The sequence below is a fragment of the Thermobia domestica genome, chromosome 4 (assembly GCF_964235325.1).
Source record: "Thermobia domestica chromosome 4, izTheDome1.hap1.1, whole genome shotgun sequence".
Lineage (NCBI taxonomy): Eukaryota > Metazoa > Arthropoda > Insecta > Zygentoma > Lepismatidae > Thermobia > Thermobia domestica.
In genome coordinates this window covers 301,538,054-301,559,024 of record NC_137457.1, presented here as the reverse complement: position 1 = coordinate 301,559,024, position 20,971 = coordinate 301,538,054, and the positions used below count along the sequence as shown (strand labels likewise).

At 36.4% G+C, this 20,971-nt stretch overlaps 2 protein-coding genes across 2 annotated transcripts in view; both read left to right on the top strand.

Annotated features, from left to right (window-relative positions):
* Pif1 (Pif1 DNA helicase) overlaps window positions 1-20,971 on the top strand; it is an 81,382-nt gene that overhangs the window by 11,413 nt on the left and 48,998 nt on the right. The window contains exon 3 of the mRNA XM_081756373.1: window positions 4,809-4,920. Coding sequence (XP_081612499.1) covers window positions 4,809-4,920 — 112 coding nt within the window. The remainder of the gene's footprint in view (window positions 1-4,808; window positions 4,921-20,971) is intronic.
* Window positions 14,680-20,959, top strand: LOC145684250 (uncharacterized). Its single transcript, XM_081756374.1, has 2 exons — window positions 14,680-15,589; window positions 19,852-20,959. The coding sequence occupies exon 2, from the start codon at window positions 19,939-19,941 to the stop codon at window positions 20,611-20,613; it is 675 nt and encodes a 224-aa protein (XP_081612500.1). The 5' UTR covers window positions 14,680-15,589; window positions 19,852-19,938; the 3' UTR covers window positions 20,614-20,959.

Below are 20,971 nucleotides of genomic sequence, written 5' to 3'. Positions count from 1 at the left end.
ACATATTGTTCTTTCAGCTTCCTATATACAAAGCTGAGTGTGTGTTCGTCCGTTATACAAATCTATACCGTTCAAATCATTGGAATGGATTCTGGGACGTAGAGTGTGGGCGAAAAGCCTTTTTACATACTAATAGGAGTTTCTGTTCTTGGTTAACCTTTCTTAATACAGTAAAACCTGTCTTCTTTAGCGGAATCGAACGGAACTCACAAAAATTTCCGTTAAAAATAGGTTTTCGGCTAACGAAGATTGACCTATGCTAAACCATCTAATACATATATTGGATATATTGAAATAAAATAAAATGTTGTTTGTACCTTATCGAGTTACGATATTTATTTGTGTTACGACTTAATATACGCAAAACTTACAATCAAACAGAAGAAAACAGCGTGCGCATGTTTTGTTTGTTTTGTTCCATTAGCATTATTATTTTAATGGTCAAGGAGGAGTTTCTGTACACATTGCTGCTTGACTGCTCGACTTTTCACAACAATTTAGCTTGAGAACACACTAAACATTTTAGTCATTTGGCTAAACGTAAATTGTTGCAATTCCTTTTAAACTTAAGCTCTTCTTTCTACTCAATGCCATATTATTATTATTCCTTTCACAGGATGTCTATAAGATTTCTAGATGCTGGTTTCTTCAACTTGAAATTTTCCGTTAAGAGGAATATTTTTATTTGCTTTGTTTATGGAACGCAGCTTTTGTTTAATAAATGAAATTTAACAAACTTTTCATACCTGAATTCATGGGACCGTGAAATATTTTTGTTTAATAAAGGATCCATTCAAAGCTGTTTTTACTCTATTATTGTGTTATTGTTCATGTTGTTGAGTGTCGTTTGTGAGAAGTCTCTTTACATTAGTATTAGCGCAGTTTTAATATTGTTATTAGTACATTTTAGTAGATTCTTATGAATCAGCGAGATCTGCATACATCCTTCCTTTGTTTAGTTGATTCCGCCACAGCACCGCAAATCTCGACGCGATTGTTTCGTCTCCGCTACGTAGGCGCATCACAAACACTTCCCGTTGCAGGGGGCGCGGTGGCTCAGTGGTAGAGCGTTCACCTCTGGTGCTTGGGGTCCCGGGTTCGATCCCAGCCCCCGCCAAGTGAACTTTGTGGTGGACAAACACCGTGCTCGTGGGTTTTCTCGGGGTTCTCCCGTTTCCTCCCACTTTCTTCATTCCACCATTTCACTCATCTCTCATTATCACCGTCTCCTTTAGCCTAATCGGCATAACCGTGGGACGTAAAACTCAAAGATTTCATTTCATTTTCACTTCCCGTTGCAAAGGCTTTCTTCTCCCACGCAAATAACGTTGTCAGTGAAGGCGACGGTTTTCAGAAAAAAAAAAACGGAAGTCGGTTATAATGTCCGTTATTAACTTCTTTCTTGAGGCGTTCGTCAACACTCTTCAACATTGAAATCACTTGTATCAGCCCTTGTGTTACTTTTCTGACGCCCTTTCCTCCAGATCACTGTCGGCGTGGCGTTATCTCAACTGAAACAAAACATTTAATAATAATAATAACTAAGAATCTATCTATATATATAAAAGAGAACGCACAAAATCCTTTGTCCGCTCATCACGCTAATACGGCTGAACCGATTTCTTTCATTTTTGGGGGGTTGTTAGGATTTGGACCCTAGATGGTTTTTATCATATCACTTTAATTTTCAATTACCAGTGTCTTGAGATAATTGACCAATCAGGTGTCCATACGTACAAAAAATCCTTTGTCCGCTCATCACGCTAATACGGCTGAACCGATTTCTTTCATTTTTGGGGGGTTGTTAGGATGTGGACCCTAGATGGTTTTTATCATATCACTTTAATTTTCAATTACCAGTGTCTTGAGATAATTGACCATTCAGGTGTCCATACGTACAAATCCTTTGTTATTAGTTCATCATAGGTATAAAAATAAACGTATTTATATGCAACCCGCATGACCCTGTGACTCGGCGGGTTAACATAACTGACAGGCGCTATAAATCACTTGAAAGCGAAAAAGTAAAAATTATCTAAGTAACAAAGTTTATTGCGTTCCGGGATGACCGCAGCGAAGCGGGGCGGGTTGGGGTGACCGCAGCGAAGCGGGGCGGGTTAATATAAATGACAGGCGATATAATGTTAACATTAGTGCAATCTTCTATGGTTTTTATCATATCACTTGAAAGCGAAAAAGTAAAAATTATCTAAGTAACAAAGTTTATTGCGTTCCGGGGTGACCGCAGCGAAGCGGGGTGAACGCTGCTAGTAAATAATAAGTGAATAAAGTTAAATTAAACCGTGAGCAATAACACAATAATAATAATAATAGTAAAGGCTAGCCTTAGTTCCACCCTCCAGGACCCTCGTTTGCTCGGCCTACGGCTTACTACCTCTTAAACCCACAATTCCACTGAATTGCAAGTTTCTTTACCTATTTCAACTGTCTAAAAGATGAGATTTGGTATCCCAAGAAAATGTCCATTTAAATAGCATGGGAATTTCTTTAGACCCCTTAAAAACTAAAAATATTCACTTTTGACAATTTTCCTGTGGGTTAGTGCAGGAAAGCTACAATCATGCCGAATTTCAACTTTCCACGTCAACCGGAAGTGCCTCTTTATTTTGTCAGTAAGTTCATGTAGTTTTATATATAGTTAGGATATTAACGAGAATAGTAACTCGTCATACTTTAATATGTAAAGGGACTTTTCGTCCATCCTGTAGCTAGAACCCACCTCGAACTGGGTTTCTCTCTCGTCACTTTAGTGAAAATGATCCTACTAAGGAAGGAAAGGAGAACTTAATTGGCTCTTGAAAGTGTTAGTGTGTCCTTTCTGTGGATATAAAGTTGTTATTGCTGGATTGACCTTTCATAACGTGTCTCATAAATTCGATGTAACATTGCCTACTGAATAACGTTTTTGATGAAGGCAGTGTAACATTGTCGATTGAATAACGTGTCTGATAAAGGCGATGTAACATTGCCGATTGAATAACGTGTCCGATGAAGGCAATGTAACATTGCCGATTGAATAACGTGTCCGATGAAGGCGGTGTAACATTGCAGATTGAATAACGTGTCCGATGAAAGCGATGTAACATTGCAGGTTGAATAACGTGTCTGATAAAGGCGATGTAACTCTGATTGAGTAACATGTGTGATGAAGGCTATGAAACATTGCCGAAACTTACACAAATATTAATAATATATGTATAGTTGGTGTTTTGGTCCGTTTTATTTTATTAATACTATGAATGTTTTCAAAGTTATAATGAACACGATACAAGGGAAGGGAGTTCAAAATTTATGCCAAAATAAGTATCTCAAGAGTCCCTTCAAAGTTAGGGAATGAAACTCGATGTTTAAACCTCCTTATTAAAAATAATTGGACACGTGATCCAGCGTTCTCAAAGATTCCGCTTCTAAGGGGAAGCTTTTAATTTCTAATTTTTGTGTTCATAAAATGGGAGAAATAAGGAAGCAGTTGATCGGTTTAAGGACTTTAAGAAATAGCACTCGGGTCAGTCTGACTTTTTATTATTGCACTTTGAAATTCATATCCAAAGGGGGAAAGATGGTTTACATTTTTCACAAAGAATAACGGTTACACAGTTTGAAATGGATTTTTGAACATATTTAATCCTTGAGCGGAGTGGATTTTATCTACCGATAGAAGCTATAGGGAACATATTTATAAGGAAAGAGACGTACCTTGTGCCTCCGTTTTTTGTAATTGTGCATTTCCTTCCTCGCTGGGAACTTATCACCAAATTTATTACTGCATAACGGGTCCCATACATTTCCTACCGAAGTTGATTATTATGATTATGATTTAGATTTCTGGGCTTTCGGCATCTAAGGCCATTTAGCCCGTCACGTTTTGAGGGATGATGTCCCTCTGCGATCACACTATCGGGTAAAGGGAAGGAAGGAAGCGATCTGGGACCTATAAGTTAGGTACCACCCTGGCATTTGCCTGGTGTAAATGAGGAAAACCTCATTCAGGGTGACTGGCCTGAAAAAGCGTTTTATACTTTTTCGACCGGCTGACCCCACGAGAGTCCCGGAATCGAACTCGGGACCGCTCACACCGAAGGCGAGAGCGTTAGCTACTACGCTACGCAGGGCCACCTTATCGAGGTTGAGTTTTCTTATACACGTCATATACAGTTGTAGACTTTTTTTAAAAAATCCGCTTCTTATATTTTGGAAGTATTTTTAAATTTGGCAGGTTAAAAAAAAATTGGATGTCCTTGTAGATAGAACACAGCTTGCAGCGTAGTTCGGATTGCATGCAGCACAAAACGACCGTGCTAAAATTTGAAAATGCGCGCTGCAAGGTGGATTCTGTTCGAGTAAACATTGAACTCTTTGAGAAACTTGAAAATTCACATTTCCAAAATTATGACGTGGATAAAAGTACTGGAACTACAATAGGAGATGTGAAGGTGAGGGTCCGGGGACACGGTAATAAAGCTGGTGTTGACAATGTTCTCAGAGAGGAAGGAAATATGCAATTAAAGTTTAAAAAAAAAAAAAAAAAAAAACGGAGGCACATTGTAAGTCTCTATCTTCTCAGGTTTTTTATTATTACATTTTGATTTAAATATGCATTCTATGAAAGGGGAAGAGATGTTCACATCTGCTTTTCAAATATTTTCTTAATCATATTCTTCCTGTGGCAAGAACATGCATTTTAGCTAGTAATATTATGTAAGTTTTGAGAGCTTTTTTCCCTTCTTTTTCTTGCTCTATCATCTGTAATGTATATTATTATAATGTCTCTCTATTATATTTTGCAGAAGAGCGTAAAAAGACGCAGTCTAATGTGGCCGTTGCAACCAGGTATCCTGACTACAGAGCAGAAAATAGTATTACAAGCAGCGATTTCAGGACAAAACATCTTCTTTACGGGTAAATACTACACAAATATTAAAATAGAGTTTAATTTGTATTTGATATTCAGACTTATCGATAAGACTCCACCTCTGCATAAGTATCGGAAGTCTTCTAGAGCGGATGTTCGTCCGTCAGCAGGTATTAGAGCGGATGTCCGTCCGTCAGCAGGTATTAGAGCGGATGTCCGTCCGTCAGCAGGTATTAGAGCGGATGTGCGTCCGTCAGCAGGTATTAGAGCGGATGTCCGTCCGTCAGCAGGTATTAGCGGATATCCGTCCGTCACCAGGTATTAGAGCGGAAACGGTAATACATAGTGACAATCGGATTTTTGGATGCCGATGGCTTTCTGATATGGATTGATGTTCCATCTATGATCATATTCCTCTTTTGCAACCAAAAGTTATAGATACTACGTATTTACAGTTTGAATTCGCATAATTTGGCAGTTACCGTAATTTCACGCTGAAACGAAACGTACTTGTTGAAATTGGTGGGATCATCTTGCTCTCAAGTTGGAACATTGGGAATCATAACCAAGCCTCAGAATTTAAAGCACAATGCCATAAATGCTTTCTCTAGGTGTCTATCGGATTCCAATAATAAAAAAGCCCGTTTTTTGTTTCCAAGTTATTAGGATCCCACCGCAGTGATTTACATCTAAATAGATACTGGTTTCTATGTTAGTTTAAATTCTTCCCTCGCTTCTTTCCCAGTAAACTGCGAAATGTTGAAATGTATTGCACCTGAACAGCTCCGTTTATTTGTTATTCTTGTATTTTCGTACTCCAAAATCATTTTGATCAACAGTAATTGCTTTTTTATTCCGCTGCACATAAAAAACAATCTGGACCATTTCATTAATCTTTAGGACAACCATAAATCAGTAAAAGCGTAATGAGATTTTTCACGTGTAGTTGGTACCATATCTGTGATTTTGACCACTTTACATGTCCAAATTTGCTAATCTTATAAGCATAATTTATAGAAATAAAACAATGCTTGAAGCTTTTTATTCCAGAACCCTGTGTATGTGTACAATAAAGAAAAATATGTTAATGTATTTTGTGCCAAAGAAAAAAAAAATGATCTACAAAGACTGTTGTCAATGCTTCAAACAATGGAAATCAACGCGTAACAGTGGGAACTTCGAATTCCTCCTCTCAGTGCACCTTCTTCTCAAAGGAATTTTTCCTCATTTTGTGTTAAAAGGCTAGCAAGACTGGTTGTGCTTGTTCCAAGATGCCAAAATCAAGAGTATTTGCAATCTCAGAGAGTAAAAGAAGAATTCCCAACAGACCATTTCAAAGTAGAAGACGGTAAACTATTTTGTACTCTTTGTTCTGAGTTCATTAAATATGAAATGTCCACTGTACAGGTCCATGTTTCTTCGAAACACCGGTTAAGGAAAACTGCACACATTTTCATATAAACTAATTATTTGCTGAGCAAAACTATATATTTTCGTTAAAATTCAACACGTGTTACAGTTTCGCCAACTAATTCTTTGGCTTCATAAGACACTATGTGTTACAGGATAACTGTACAAACGTCCCAAAACATAAGAGCTGTTGTTTGTATATACGTTTGTACAGTTATCCTGTAACACATAGTGTCTGATGAAGCCAAAGAGTTAGTTGGCGAAACTGTAACACGTGTTGAATTTTAACGAAAATATATAGTTTTGCTCAGCAAATAATTAGTTTATATTTAATTATAACAAAGCAAAGCTTCTACTTATGGAAAATAACACATTTTCAATGCTTGTGTAATAAAAACGAGTAAAATAAAACAATATGTAATAGAAATGGGTAAAAATGAAGTATAATTTAAGGAATTTTAGAAACAAGCATAATGTAAGAAAAAATAAACCATAATATAAAGATCTATAAACATAAAGTTGGTTGCCTTATTCTCGCTCCAGTTCCTTAAACGAAATCGTATTGTACTGTAGTTACTGTTGAAACATATATCTCTGAAATACGAACTAAATTATATAACTTTCTCGGAAAATTTCGTCCAAAGAAAACTCACCCACAAAAGTAAACCAACCGTTGTGCAGCATGATAGGGTTAGTAATGAAATATTTATTTATGAAATTCGAATAAAATCGCCTGAATTATTTTTGAGAACATCGTCCCCAAAAGAAACTCACTCCAAGAATGAAAATACGCTTTTGAACACACACTGTATTATAAACTATAATGTGTTACAGTTTCGGATATGTACCATATCCTTCATCAGACACTATATAGATACTATACATGTCACTATAGACACTATATGGGTCAGTATTTCTTTTGTTACAATATCAAATTTAAAGCCATAGAGTCATGTGGTTCGGATTTCACGTTAATCAGTAGGTCCACGTCTCATATAGCCTCGCTGCTGAAAGGGACGCTAAACTAAAATCAACTCAACTCAAAGCCATAGATAATGTTATTATAGAAACATTTATTTATGGAATATGAAAAAAAAATCGTCTGAGACGTTTAAGAAGAAATCGTTTAGAAAGAACTCAGCCCCCATCAACAAAATATTCCTTGTAGATTTTTCAGTACAAATGTGTTGTATCATATTTTCGATTAATAATGAAGTATTCATCCACCAAATATGCAGAAAATTGCCTGATTCGTTTCAGAGAAAAACTCACGTTAACAGTAAATTACCCCTTTTGGATTTTTTCCAGAAAAAGTGACTTATGTCACAGTATGGAGTACGCAATATGAGCAAAATTTTCGAGCCGTTTCCGAGAAAACAGCTAATTTTGATTTTGACTCTTAAGTAAATTACTGTTATTTTAAGGGTAGGAAGAAAATTCGAGGGGGGGGGAATCCTCGAGAGTGTTATAAAAACCGTAAGTTTTAAATTTGATCTTAATATGTTAAACGATATGGCTTCTAATACATCGGGACGAACACATGAAACCCAAATATCCCGTTTTCGGTCATGCTGGGGTCATGAAACGTTGTAAATCCCTTGAAATCCTGAATTCGATTTTTTTTTCACGATTATCATACTTTTTTCTCCCGTATCATCGCTTGAGAATGAAAAAAAAAAAGTTCCAAAGTCCAATTATAATCTGGAGTTTTTGAGAAAATAGAGAAATTATCTCTTATGTGATAATCAGCTATTTCTGACATTGTGTACACTATTAAAAAGAATATCCACGGGCATACGGTGGCTCAGTGGTAGATCCCTTGAATATCATGTTCATGGGTTTTCTTGGGGTACTCCCTTTTCTCCCGCATTCTCATTCCACCAATTCTTCCATCATCATTCACTTGCCCTATCATCCGTCTCCTTTAGCCTAACAGACATAATCGTGGACGTTAAACTTTAAAAGAATATTGGTCAGAAGAGTTCAGTTCGAATTTTATGATGTGAGAACTGCATTAGGACGTTGAACGACAGCGTATAAAAGATGAAGAATAACCCAGTTTTTTTATATGATAAATGAAGGAAATAATCCAGTTTACATCACACCAATTCTATAGGTGCGAATGCAGTGATATACAAAAGGTAAAGGGGAAAAAATGCATGACTTGACCGAGATTGCAGTCCGGGTCTCTGGATCACCCTGCAGACTTATTTCAAGAATGATAGAATATATGATTGCTCAAGGAGCGGGCTGGGTAGCGTAGTGTTATTTTTTATACTAACGTAAATAACGAATAGGGTTATTTTTTATACTAACGTAAAGGCCTCTAAGGCTCATATTGAAATATATACTTTTCTAATTATTTGATACTGTTTATTTTTTTTATTATCATTGACAAACGGTTGCATACCAAAGTGGTGACTAGCCTTTTCTATTAATAACGGAAAATAGAAATGATCGCGGTGAGTTCAGGTAGCTTGTATATGCAGCAGGGAGTCTCAGAGGTACCCCTTGGGCCTTTTAAGGGGGCAGACTACTAAAAATGATACAAAAGCTAACCATTTTTCTTTTGCTCGTTTTCCGTAAGTGAAAAGAGATAATGAAATGTAACTTAGCACAATAATAGACAATGTTATTCTACACCCGAAAATACGAATTAGAAGAGTTTTCAGTGCTGCTATCCATAGAAATTACAGTGTGGCCAGAATATGAATTACCGAAAAGTCTAGGTTAAGACAGCGAGTAGAAAAAAAGAAAACTCGACGATAATTGATAACTTATCATGTTGTCTTGGTTCCTTGTTAACTACTTTTTAAATAATGTATGTATTTATTTGGTAATAAACAAAAAGTTATTGAAATTAAATATTAATATTCTTAGGAGATTTCGTAATGTTCAGAAGGTAAATATGATAAAGTGCCAAGTTAGAAACCAAGAATACACTTTAACAATAACACACATGAGTCCATTTATATTGTTACTGTGAATTTGTGCCTGTAATTAGAGTAATTCCAAGCTAATTGCAGGCTTTTTATGTAACGGCATACGATACTGCCGTCTGTTGGCCAAACTGGGAAAGCCATATTTCTCGCGCAGGTCGTCTGCTTTCGCTTTATGCGGGTGGTGCAAAGTGGCGGGCGGCGCCAAACTCGATTTGAGAGTGGAGAGCTGAGAGCGGGAATTGGGAAGATTAAATCGTAAACCATGCCACCAGAAAGGAAGAAAGCAGGATTGTTTTTGTCTGCGAAAAGAAAGAAACGAAGAGGAGAAAATTAAAAAAACTGGCATAAAGAACAAAAGCAAAAAAGGCAAGTATGATACTTTTTTGTTTTCTTATTGTAGACTAAATATTTTTTCAACTTTGTAAACAATTTTTACCGCTAACAAACAAATGTTACATATTTCGTTTATTAAATTTTATATGTATACGTTTGTTGGTTCAGAGCGGAACCTGGGACCTAATAGTTACCATTTACCATACTTTGTTATGTCCCTCATGTGTCTCCTTCCACTGGCTAAAGGTTTCGTTTTTCCAGTGTAAATCTGCCCGTATTCTCTATCAGTCTAGTCCTGCCCTTCGTGTTTCTTTACTTTCTTTGCGCCTGTTATTCGATTCCTTCTTGTTCTTGATCATATTATTATTATTATTATTATTATTAATATTATTATTATTATTATTATTATTATTATTATTATTATTATTATTATTATTATTAGCTTATTTTTCTAGTAGAAAAGGTGCCTGCAGGCTCTACTCCATGACTTATATTGCATAGGTTTCTTTACAGGATAAAATCGATACAGCTGCCTCTGTTGCTTTATATTATTATTATTATTATTATTATTATTATTATTATTATTATTATTATTATTATTATTATTATTATTATTGTATGATTGAATACTAGCATCAATATAATGTCCTAACTATGTGCTATGAAACTAAAGATGTTTATAATTTAATGATAGTAATTCTGTCATCAGATCGTAATATTACAGTAAGCTCCGAGTTTTTCTTTCTGGAACCCAATACTTTTTACAAGGAAAATATATCAACAATTGAGGAATTAACTTTCAAACGGGTATATATCCATTTTAATCGTTCAGGGAGCGTATTTTTTGTGTTTTCTGGTTCGTTTCTCAGATGCTTATCGATTTGACAACTGTCAATGACATTCCCATTGAATTAGGCTTATTACAAACCCAAATGGATCCTTTTCAAAGAAATGATTGTATATGTCGAATTTGATAAATGAACCAGGAAAAAAAAATATATGTAATCACTGACCGACCAAATTGGATACGTATCCGTTTGAAAGTAAACTTTCCAATTATTATTTCCTTCCGAGTGTACAGGTGACGTAAGTTTCACAGTTTCTGCTTTTCTTATTGATGAGAGAATGCCATCATAGTTCATTGCTCTCCGCAATCAAATTTCAAATTACTTGAATGTAATCGAAGTAATGTTTCATGTTCTTTAAAGTCTTATTAGATTGAGGAACTTACTTTCAATAAACAAACAAACAAATACAGATTTTATAATTAATTTTCTTCCAAAAGATGTAAAAAAAAAAAAAAAAAAGAATTAAAAAAACCCGGATAAATAAGAGGGAAATCAAGAAATTTGGCCTTTACGAAAGGAATCAAGCTGCACACTCCCTGATGAGTCCCTAAAACCTTTAGAATGTACGTTGGTAAGAATAAAATGTTCAGTTGTACTAGATTTATTGAACGGTCGCATTGTACGAAGTATCAGGCTTAATATTTCACTTTGAATAATTTGTTTCCATTTTCCCGTACTAATTTCTACTATTTTGAATTTTTTAAAGCAGGTTTCAGTCACAAAAAAGTGCTAGTAAGTCATACCGTTGCGAACCGCCTGAAAAAAAGGGCTGATTATTATTATTATTATTTTGTTAGTGTGGAATATCTCTTTTTCCTCTACGCGAAGACCCTCCTGTGAGTACTCAGTGTCCGGTATCTGTCCGAAGCTGTTGTGTAGGTTGTTTTCGAACAACCGCGATTATCCGCATCAGTTCAGTCTTTGCAGATATATTTTTATTTGTATTTATATTATTATTATTATTGCAAATGGTGAATAAAATTACAGATCTCTTTCTGTAAAACCTTTTCCCTGCGGTAAAGAGGGAAAAAGAAGATGAACTACGCTTCAAACATCCAATTAAAAGGGGCGATGTGATGATTTCGAAAGCAATATGAATCCGTTTACATTGTTTTTTTCCTTCATTGTAGGTGAATAACCTTGACATCTCTTTCTAAAGAGAACGGAAGGAAAATTGTCCTTTTTCTTTTCAGTCATCTTCCTTTCCACCCCCCATCCCCTTTCTTTTCAAACTTCACCGAGTAATTGCGAACAAAGCCATCCTCTGATAAAGCTGGCAGGTTCCAGGAACACAAACCCTGACAAGAACATTTTCACGTAGTTGTCCGCACCCCATTGTAGGTAGAGTTCTTTAGAAATCTGCCTGTTGCAGAGACCCTCATGTGAGAAATTCCGCTCATCACTTTCTAACCCTCATATCAAATGGTTCACACACACATATATATATATATATATCATCTCATTATGAACCATTGTCAACCTACTGCTGGATGAAGGTCTCTCAAACTTTTTCACAAACATCTACCTTGAGCAGTTCGTTTCCACGTCACTTCCCACTTCTTAATTATTTTTATATATATATATATATATATAGTTTTATTTCTGGCGGTACCACGTACCGGCACTTTTTATGTTTGGAACGGAACATTTCCTCGTCTGTCTTAAAAAAGGGTTGACGAGAAACTTCAAGAACACCAAATAGTAAATATATAGTTTTACTAAAAGTCAGACTTTTTGGTTCTCCTTAAAAACTGCGAATCTTTGTTCCTTCTTAAAGTCAGTTAATTCTATTCAGGGACTAGAAATATTTGGGTCCTTTTGTCTCTCTCTCGCTGGCACGTCCTCGCGCCTCCTTTTTTTGCATTCTTTTTTCTCATGGTAATATAAAGCACAAAGGTTCTGAACCGAATATATATATATATTCTGAAAAGACTGACCACCCACAACGAAATAATCTCAACAAATTTGTCTGTCGCTGAAGTTCGACTAAACTGAAAGCCAGTACCAAAATTCTGTTGGGACTCCACCTTTTAGAGGAGCCTTTACTAAGTTTCTATTTTAATGTATCCAATTAATTGTTTTTATTCATTATTAGGAAGAGGATTAAGTGAAAACATACCCTAGATTTTTTTTTTCGCAAAGCTTATCCATTAATTTTGTAGAGGTTTGTAGAACATTTTGGTAGCATGATTATGTATTCTAAAGAACATTATATTGTAAAACTTTGTCTCATATAGGATTTGTGGGTAGAGCATTTAGTAAAATGAGCGTCCGGAATCGATCTCCCGCTACCAATTTTATTATAAAATTTCCACTATAAAAGTATTTCCACAAAATACTGTACAAATTAATCTCTTTAATATCAAAGGTTAGTTATAGGTGGTCTTTGACCGTAAGGTCGCAGATAGGATCTCCAACAGAGCCTCGAAGCAGGCTAAGAGGAGTGGAATTAGGTGCCCAAAGCTCCGAAGCAAGCAGTGGGTAGGTTAGATGGCCAACAGAGCCCCGAAGCAGGCTAAGCCAGGAGAAAGGATAGGCGTAGTCCCGTAGCAGACTAGAGGAGGGTCACCAGAAAACTGGTGTCGAGTTGCCTTCGTCCATCCAATTTATAGGGTCCTTTGGGTGGCGGTGGTGATGCTGCTCCGATGTCGTCTTCTGTTCCGTGGGAGGGACTAGAAGCCGTCGTCTGCATGTGACTTGTAGATCCATCTGGTGGGATATCCTCTTGCCGAACCACATGGTGGTGTTTGTAAACACTGATGTGTGGAATTGTTTGTTTACAACATCACAATATAAACAGTGTACTGTATGTGTGTTGTTATTGAAATTCAGTATTTGTAGAGTTCCCTCATGCTTTTTGAAAACAAACACTAGCAGCTTACTTTAGCCCGTTTACAGAAAGAGAAAAAAGTAAGAAACAGATCACTAAGAAATATTGATTATCATTACGTTTATTGTATTATAAAATTAACATGTAAGAATCAGATATTTTTAAAGCATCTTTATATATATGTACGTAAGAGTTTTAAGTTATAAGATTGCAGTGATATGCTACTGGACATTATTATTATTATTGCAAATAATAATAATAATAATACCCTGAAAGGTATGCAACGTTTTAACTTGAGGCCCATAGCCAAAATGTTCAGATGAAAAATTTCAAAATTGCGTAGGCCTTTGTAATGTTTAAAAATTCGTAATTTTCACAGTTATAAATCGATTGGTACCAAATTTGGCCCGAAAGTGGTCTTTACAATACATTAGTTGAGTGTAAAAATAAGAATGATGCATCCAAAAAGTTCAAAGTGGTAGCCGTTCAAATTTTTAGAAAATTGTTAATCTCGACTAGATAATGTTTCTTGAGAACGATCAAACTGTTGTAATTTTCAGCGGATTAGAACTAAATTTGGCACACAAATTAGATTTACGAATATCTTGAATGAGTGCGGTATCCAGATTGCTAGGATGAAAAATTTCAAAATGGTGGCCTTTGGAACATTTAAAAACTTTGTAATTTTTACAATTATGAACCGATTGAAGCCAAATTTGGTCATAAAGTCGATGTCATTGAAGGCCTATGTCATTTTTATTGGTCGTAAAATAGTTGCAGGTGCCGATCTGTGGAGAAGTTTTATTCGACAGATAGTGTGAGTAAATTGAATAAAACAAAGCTATATACTCCAACATACTTTATCATTTCCGTTTGTAGTGCAATCGAGAGCCAAGTGCATCAGCATCTTAAACCTCCTTTACTAATCCTGTATAAGCCATGCGTCAGAATCGAAAACGAACCGAAGTAATATGATGTCACTACTACTTCCCTTCATTTTTCGCTGGTTTCTGGTTTTAGAGGGTGCAAGTACTTTTTCAGGAAATATTTTTCTGTGCGTATTAAATAACAAATTTAAGAAAATTATAATAATTGCTATGTACAGTAGTAGGCTTTCAGTATAATTTAGCCGATTTTATAAGTACTAGATGGAAAATTTTTGTTGGAAACCTTATGATATTAAGAAAGAAAATAGGTTAACACCTAAGAAATTGAGTCGTAGTAATTATAATTGTTGCCATTTATCCGCATGCCATACTGTCCGCTGGCATTTTGTCCTGCCATTCTATCCTAAATTCATAGACCACATTCCCGGCCCTGTTTGATCCCGTTAAAGTCAGTATGTGCTGATATATAAATACGGATCTATTGATTAATATTGATATATATAAGTAGAATGGCTAGATAGTCGTATTAATTTTCCATTCGCAATTTCTTTAGGTCTGCCCAAGAACTTCCGATATCCAATGAAAATGACGGAAACAGATCTCTGGATGGAGTATCCGAAACACCGGAACCAGTGTTCGAGTCAGTACCACAAGTAGCATTCGAAGAACCTCTATATGGAAGATCCGAATCACCGGAACCAGAGTTCAAGTCATCAAAAACAGCATCCGAGCAATCTGTGGATGGAGGATCCGAAACACCGGAACTAATATTCGAGCCACCACCACAAGTAGCATTCGAAGAACCTCTATATGGAAGATCCGAAACACTGGAACCAGAGTTCAAATCACCTCAAATAGCATCCGAGCAATCTCTGGATGGAAGATCCGAAACACCGAAACCAGTGTTCGAGCCACCGCAAGCAGCATCTGAATAACTTGAAGTTTTGCAAGGGCGAAGAATAGTGGATATTGGGTACTTGCTTCGGAGAATAATTAGCATCAGGCACAAACAATTGAATTGTACAATTGCTGACTTGATAATAGTAGGAGAGCGCAGAAAGGGACTCTGTAGCATTATGATTTTGAAATGTCGAATGTGTGGTTTGATGGAAGAAATATCCACAGAAGACGCGAATAAAAAAGATGTATACATATCAGTGAACGCTGCAGCAGTGTCAGGTATCATGGCTATTGGCGGAGGATTTTCGCAGCTGGAAGAGCTCACTGCAGTGTTGGACATACTATGCATGGCTAAGAACACCTATGCTAAGAATCACGAGAAAGTACACGCGGCTGTGCACAAGACTGCGTGGCAACTAATGCAGGAAGCAGGACAGGAGGAGGCCAAGCTTGCCAGGTAGAGAGGGGATGTGGATGATGATGGTGTTCCACTTATCACAGTTGTTGCTGACGGAGCCTGGAGTAAGAGGTCCTATAAGACACAGTACAACGCGCTCTCTGGGGTGGTGAGTAATTGCATTTTAATAATAATAATAATAATAATAAGTTATTGAAGTGAACACTTTTCTAGCCATGATAGTGAATTCGCTTGATATCCCAAAAATGTGTAACGGAAGTAGTAAAACAGAAATGTATACTACAGCCATCCATTGGTATCAATGTTACTTGAAGATTCACGGTAAGTACCGTAAGATGACACAGGGTGAAATTTGGTTATAACTGGAAAAGTAATACATATAGATATAATAGTATTTATATATTTAAAATTTACATCATTAATTCTATTGGATAAGGCATATACGAGGAATGCTCCGTAAGTAAATATTATAATTTATAACGAGAGAATGGGAGGGGGTAGAGGGATGAGACCAACGTTGGACAGGTACGTTCTAATTTACCAGAACTTATCCAGATATTATGGATCAAGGGAGTTATGGGATTGGAACAATGAAGAGAAAATTTATTATTATTATTATTATTGAATTGGTTTGTGTTTCCTGTTGGAGCTAGGGACTCAGGATATTATTTAGAGAACAGTGTTTCTTTCAGGAGTAGAGCCGGGAGGTAATATCGCCGGAAGTCACAGAATACTCTCTTAGTGAATTTGCAAATAAGATTAAAATATCAAGAAACCTAACATTTTAACAACAATAGTAAAAGTTACTTTCCCTACAACTATATTTAATCACTTTGGTTAAACACATAATCTCCCTCAGTTTTAATCCACACTATAAAAGATTGTTGCTTGGCTGTGCAATAATCTGAAACGCCCCCAAAAAATCTGATTAACCCGAGTTTTGCTAACAATGAGAATATTCGAATAAGTAAATCAAAGTTCTGAAAACATAACAAATAACCCTCAAATTCCTCTACGAATTTTAGAGCTCACTAGTGATCATAGCCGTAGCTAGAGATTTTGGTGCCCGAGGCGAAGTAGAATTCGGCGTCTCCTACACTCACCTTACTAAGCTTTTCCATCCTTTTTAGGTGTTTGTTTAAAAATATATATATATGAGAAGCAGTTTTTGTTGTTATTTTACGCTGAATTTTTATCAAGCTGCTTGGAAAGACTGTTGCCACACCCAAAAGCGATCATTATGTATTTTTCACAAATAGCTGCTTTCAAGAGATTCATTTTGGACGTTTTGTTAAATTTGATAAAACTACCTTTGGTTGTTTTTGGTTGTATATAAATCCACTTCGAAAACAGTTATGGAAGTTTACAACTATTTACGTTTCATACTATCAATAAGAAATGAAATTTCAATACATTAGAAACTGTGTGTTTTTAAAATGTTTGAAATGAGTGACAGCATTAATTGTCAGTAATAATTGTAAATTTTTGTAATTTTATTCTGTACGTGACCACACAAACACCATTTTAATTTCGATTCTTTTCCGGTAAAAAAAAAAAAAAAAAAAAAAAAGTATTTTCTGAAATGTAACGGAAATTCAGAAGGAGCCTTCTTTGCGAATTTCTCAATATTGATAGATAAAGGTGAAGAATATGTTTAAAGTTTATATTTAAAATCCAAAATCTAGTTTGGCTACAACATATATTTGAAATTATAGTAATTATTTAAGGTTAGTGTTAAGGGACAAGTTTTGCCGATAGATGTCACTACAATCTTCGTATCTCTCCCATGTATTTTTTACCTTTCACGAAAATTTACAATTTCTTTTACAAATTTCAACCTAGAGAGTTCAATTTTTTAGAGAAGGAACTTCATAACCTATCAAAGGGAACAATCCGTGCCGACTTTTATTTAGGATTTTATTGTTGAAGCAGTTCCATTGTTAAAGATTTAGATGACCATTTCAACAATCAAGCAATTTCAAGAATGAACACAATTCTAAATAAAAAATCGGCACGGATTATTGCCTTCGATAGATTAAGAAGTTCCTTTTCTAAAAATTTGAAGTCTCTAGGTTGAAATTTGTAAGAGAAATCGTGAATTTTTATGAAGGGTAAAAAAATATATGGGAGAGATACGAAGACGGTAGTGCCATCTATTGGCAAAACTTGTCCCTTTAAACCAACCTTAATTTCTTGATGAATGAAAGTTCTGAATTTAAGGTTACTCCTTATTAATAAACACATATATATATATATATATATATATATATATATATATATATATATCCAATCCCCCTTCCCTAATTTCTACCGTCAAGGTGAAATTATATATGAGGTTCGCATCTGGGGTGGTTTTATCATATTTTGGAGCTAGAATTTAAGGAAGGGGTTGGGTAGGGGGATATATAAGTAAATAAAACCTAATAACTGTTGAACTATCCGAGCAATCTCGATCAAATTTTCATCATAGATGAGGTTCAGATCGGAAAAGTTTTTGTGATATCACTTTGACGGTGCAACTTAAGGGAGGAACCGAAAACGACCGACCTGATGTCGAATCTATATTTTCGGGGATTTACGATTTGGGGTCTAGATTTCTGGGCTTTCGGCATCTATGGCCATTTAGCCCGTCATATATTAGGGATGACGTCCCTCGGCGATCACACTATCCTGAGAAAGGGAAGGAAGAAAGGATTGGGGAAGAAAGGAAGCGGCCTTGGACCTATAAGTCAAGTACCACCCCGGCATTTGCCTCATGTGAATGAGGTAAACCGCAAGAAAACCTCATTTAGGATAGCTGGCCTGTAAAAGCTTTTTACACTTTTTCGACCTAGTGTCCCCAACGGGAATCGAACCTGGGACCGCTCGCACCGAAGGCGTATAGTTTTCGGGGTCACTGAGATGCACAATGACACTTCTGATGTTGATTAAATCCAAATTCAGCACCGCAACTTGAAGGAGGGGGAAAAGAAATACATAAAACTGATCAAAAATAACCCATATTAGTGTCGAATCCATAGTTTTCGGAGTTGTTGAGATGAACGGTGACACTTCCGATCCATGTCGCGCAACATGGAAGAGGGGAGATACATATATAAAACTGATCGAAAATGGCCGATGTTAGCGTCTAATCCATAGTTTTTGAGGTCGCTGAGATGAACAGTGATGTTTCCGATGCCGCTTAAATCAATGTCACTAAAAATGAAAACATATTTCGCGGATAGAAAACACATAAGATAGAAAGTTGTGCATTTAAATTTTCATTTTAACCCAGCGAAGGGTGACAAGAAATAACTCTACAAAGTTTGGCATATCCTGCCAGGAATGTAGTGTCCTGTAGCCAAATAAGTATTGTTTTGTTGGATTCTTGTGTATCTCTACATGTTTTTTTTTTTTTTTTTTCGGCTTCCGCACGAGGCAACGTTGGAACTGTTTCGTCATGGAAATCGTCAATAAGAAATTGTTTGTTTGCTTGACACATGCAAAATAGACAGTTCTCTGTAGTCATACTTTACCTTATTGCATATTTCGCTTGGTTTTGACCAGACAATGGTCTCTCTTGCGGTATTTGTAATTTCGTGTAGACCATTCCATTTCGATGCTGGATCCAGGACCCAAAATTCAGAATGTAGAATGATTTTTTTACTTGCAAACTTGGTCATTTTATATGGACTATTGTCCTTGTTTACCTTAATTATTTTTCATTTTTACTTTGCCAAAAGCCAATATAAAAATTTACAAAATCTTAGGAAAGTCCTAATTACATTTTCTGAAAAATATTGTTGTTAGCTAATGATGTAAAAATAAGTATTTTTGAACTTTAATTTACCTTGAGGTTTGCTTTCGTCTTTTTCGTGATTTTATCCGAAATGTTAATTACTACTGAAAAACATTGTTATTTGACTACAGGTGATTCTTGACTATTTTGCTTCTGCTTCCAACGATTTCTTGATTACAAATACTGTCCTTGTAATTTTTAAAAATAATGTGATGCACGTATCCCAGTTAAGATATTACAAAAAACTTCGTTCCATTTTCATCTACCAAATTGCCATTATAATTTTTATGAATAAAAGTAATGATTTTTTAAATTCTTAGTTCATGGTTTCATTACATTGCAAACCGACAACAGTATTGATTTAATAGGGCGCCAGTATAGTTTAGAGGCGACGCGTCGTTTATTAATTTCCGACACTTTTTCTTCTTTCTTGCTCGTTCTGTGCTCCCTTGTTATCAGCGCCCGGGACGACCGCCCCACTCGTCCCCCCTAGCTACAGCTCTGCTAGTGATTAGTATGTTGTTTCATTCAATACTTTTTTTCGATGTTATACACACTGTTACTATCAGTACTATTTTGCTGAATGTCATGTGCTTCGTGAGCAAAATATAAACAATTTATTCCCATTTCAGGCATGTATCGTCGGATTCCACACGAGGAAAGTTCTATTTGTTGGTGTACGCAACAAATATTGCTCTGTTTGCGCTCGAGGTGAGGCGATGAACAGGCCTGCCAACGACCATATTTGCTTCAAGAACTGGGACAAAACTTCGACATTCATGGAGTCCGATATCATCTTGGAGAGATTTCGAAAAAGTGAGGAAATGCATGGTGTGAAATATGCTCGTCTGGTGGGTGATGGAGACAGCAGTGTGCTTAGAAGGTTAAGGGAAGCTATGCCGTACGGTCCCAGTCTATTGGTGGAAAAGATTGAATGTAGAAATCATATCCTTCGGAACTATTGTAACCGATTGAAGGAAATAGCTCTGAATAGGAAGGTGGGAACTGTGGTTCTCCGTAGTGTGGTTCGGCAGGGACTTTTACGACTTCAATACGCAGTGACAAAGGCCATAGAGTTCCGACGTCAACAGGATATTCCAGTTGCACATGAAAGCAGTGAGCTGGAGAAGGACATAACCAATGGTCCAAGTGACGTGTTTGGGGATCATAGTCATTGTGATGAAAGGGGTTATTTTTGCGACGGCAGGAAGGAAGGAGAAGAGAACCTCGTTCCAGCTCTGACAGAATGTGGACTGTACCAAGAAATGTCAGCTGTACATCGAGTGGCATTCCATACATCAAGCCTGATTCACAGCGTCACCAACAACACGGTCGAAACCTACAACTCCATTGTAGCTAAATTTATTGGTGGCAAGAGAGTTAACTTCGCTTGAAGAGGGTCGTACCAAACTCGATGCGAAGCAGCTGCGGCATCGTACAACACTAAAGGTGAGCTGCATAGACATGTCCACAAAGCCATGGTGAACAGAAGTCCTGGTGTCTTCACCAAAACATTTTTAAAAAGAAGATCGAAACCCACACATAAGAGGAAGTTGGTTTACCCTGGGGAACAGACACCCAAACGATTGCGTTTTCAGAACGACATTGGCGTTGACAAAGACTACGGACCACAGTCTCATAAACCAGACATGTCACCCTCTAAATTTGAAGATCAGAAAACGAAATTTCTGCAGTCACTTATATTGGACGATCATGCCAGGAGTGAACTATAGACTCGAACCGTGGGTCAAA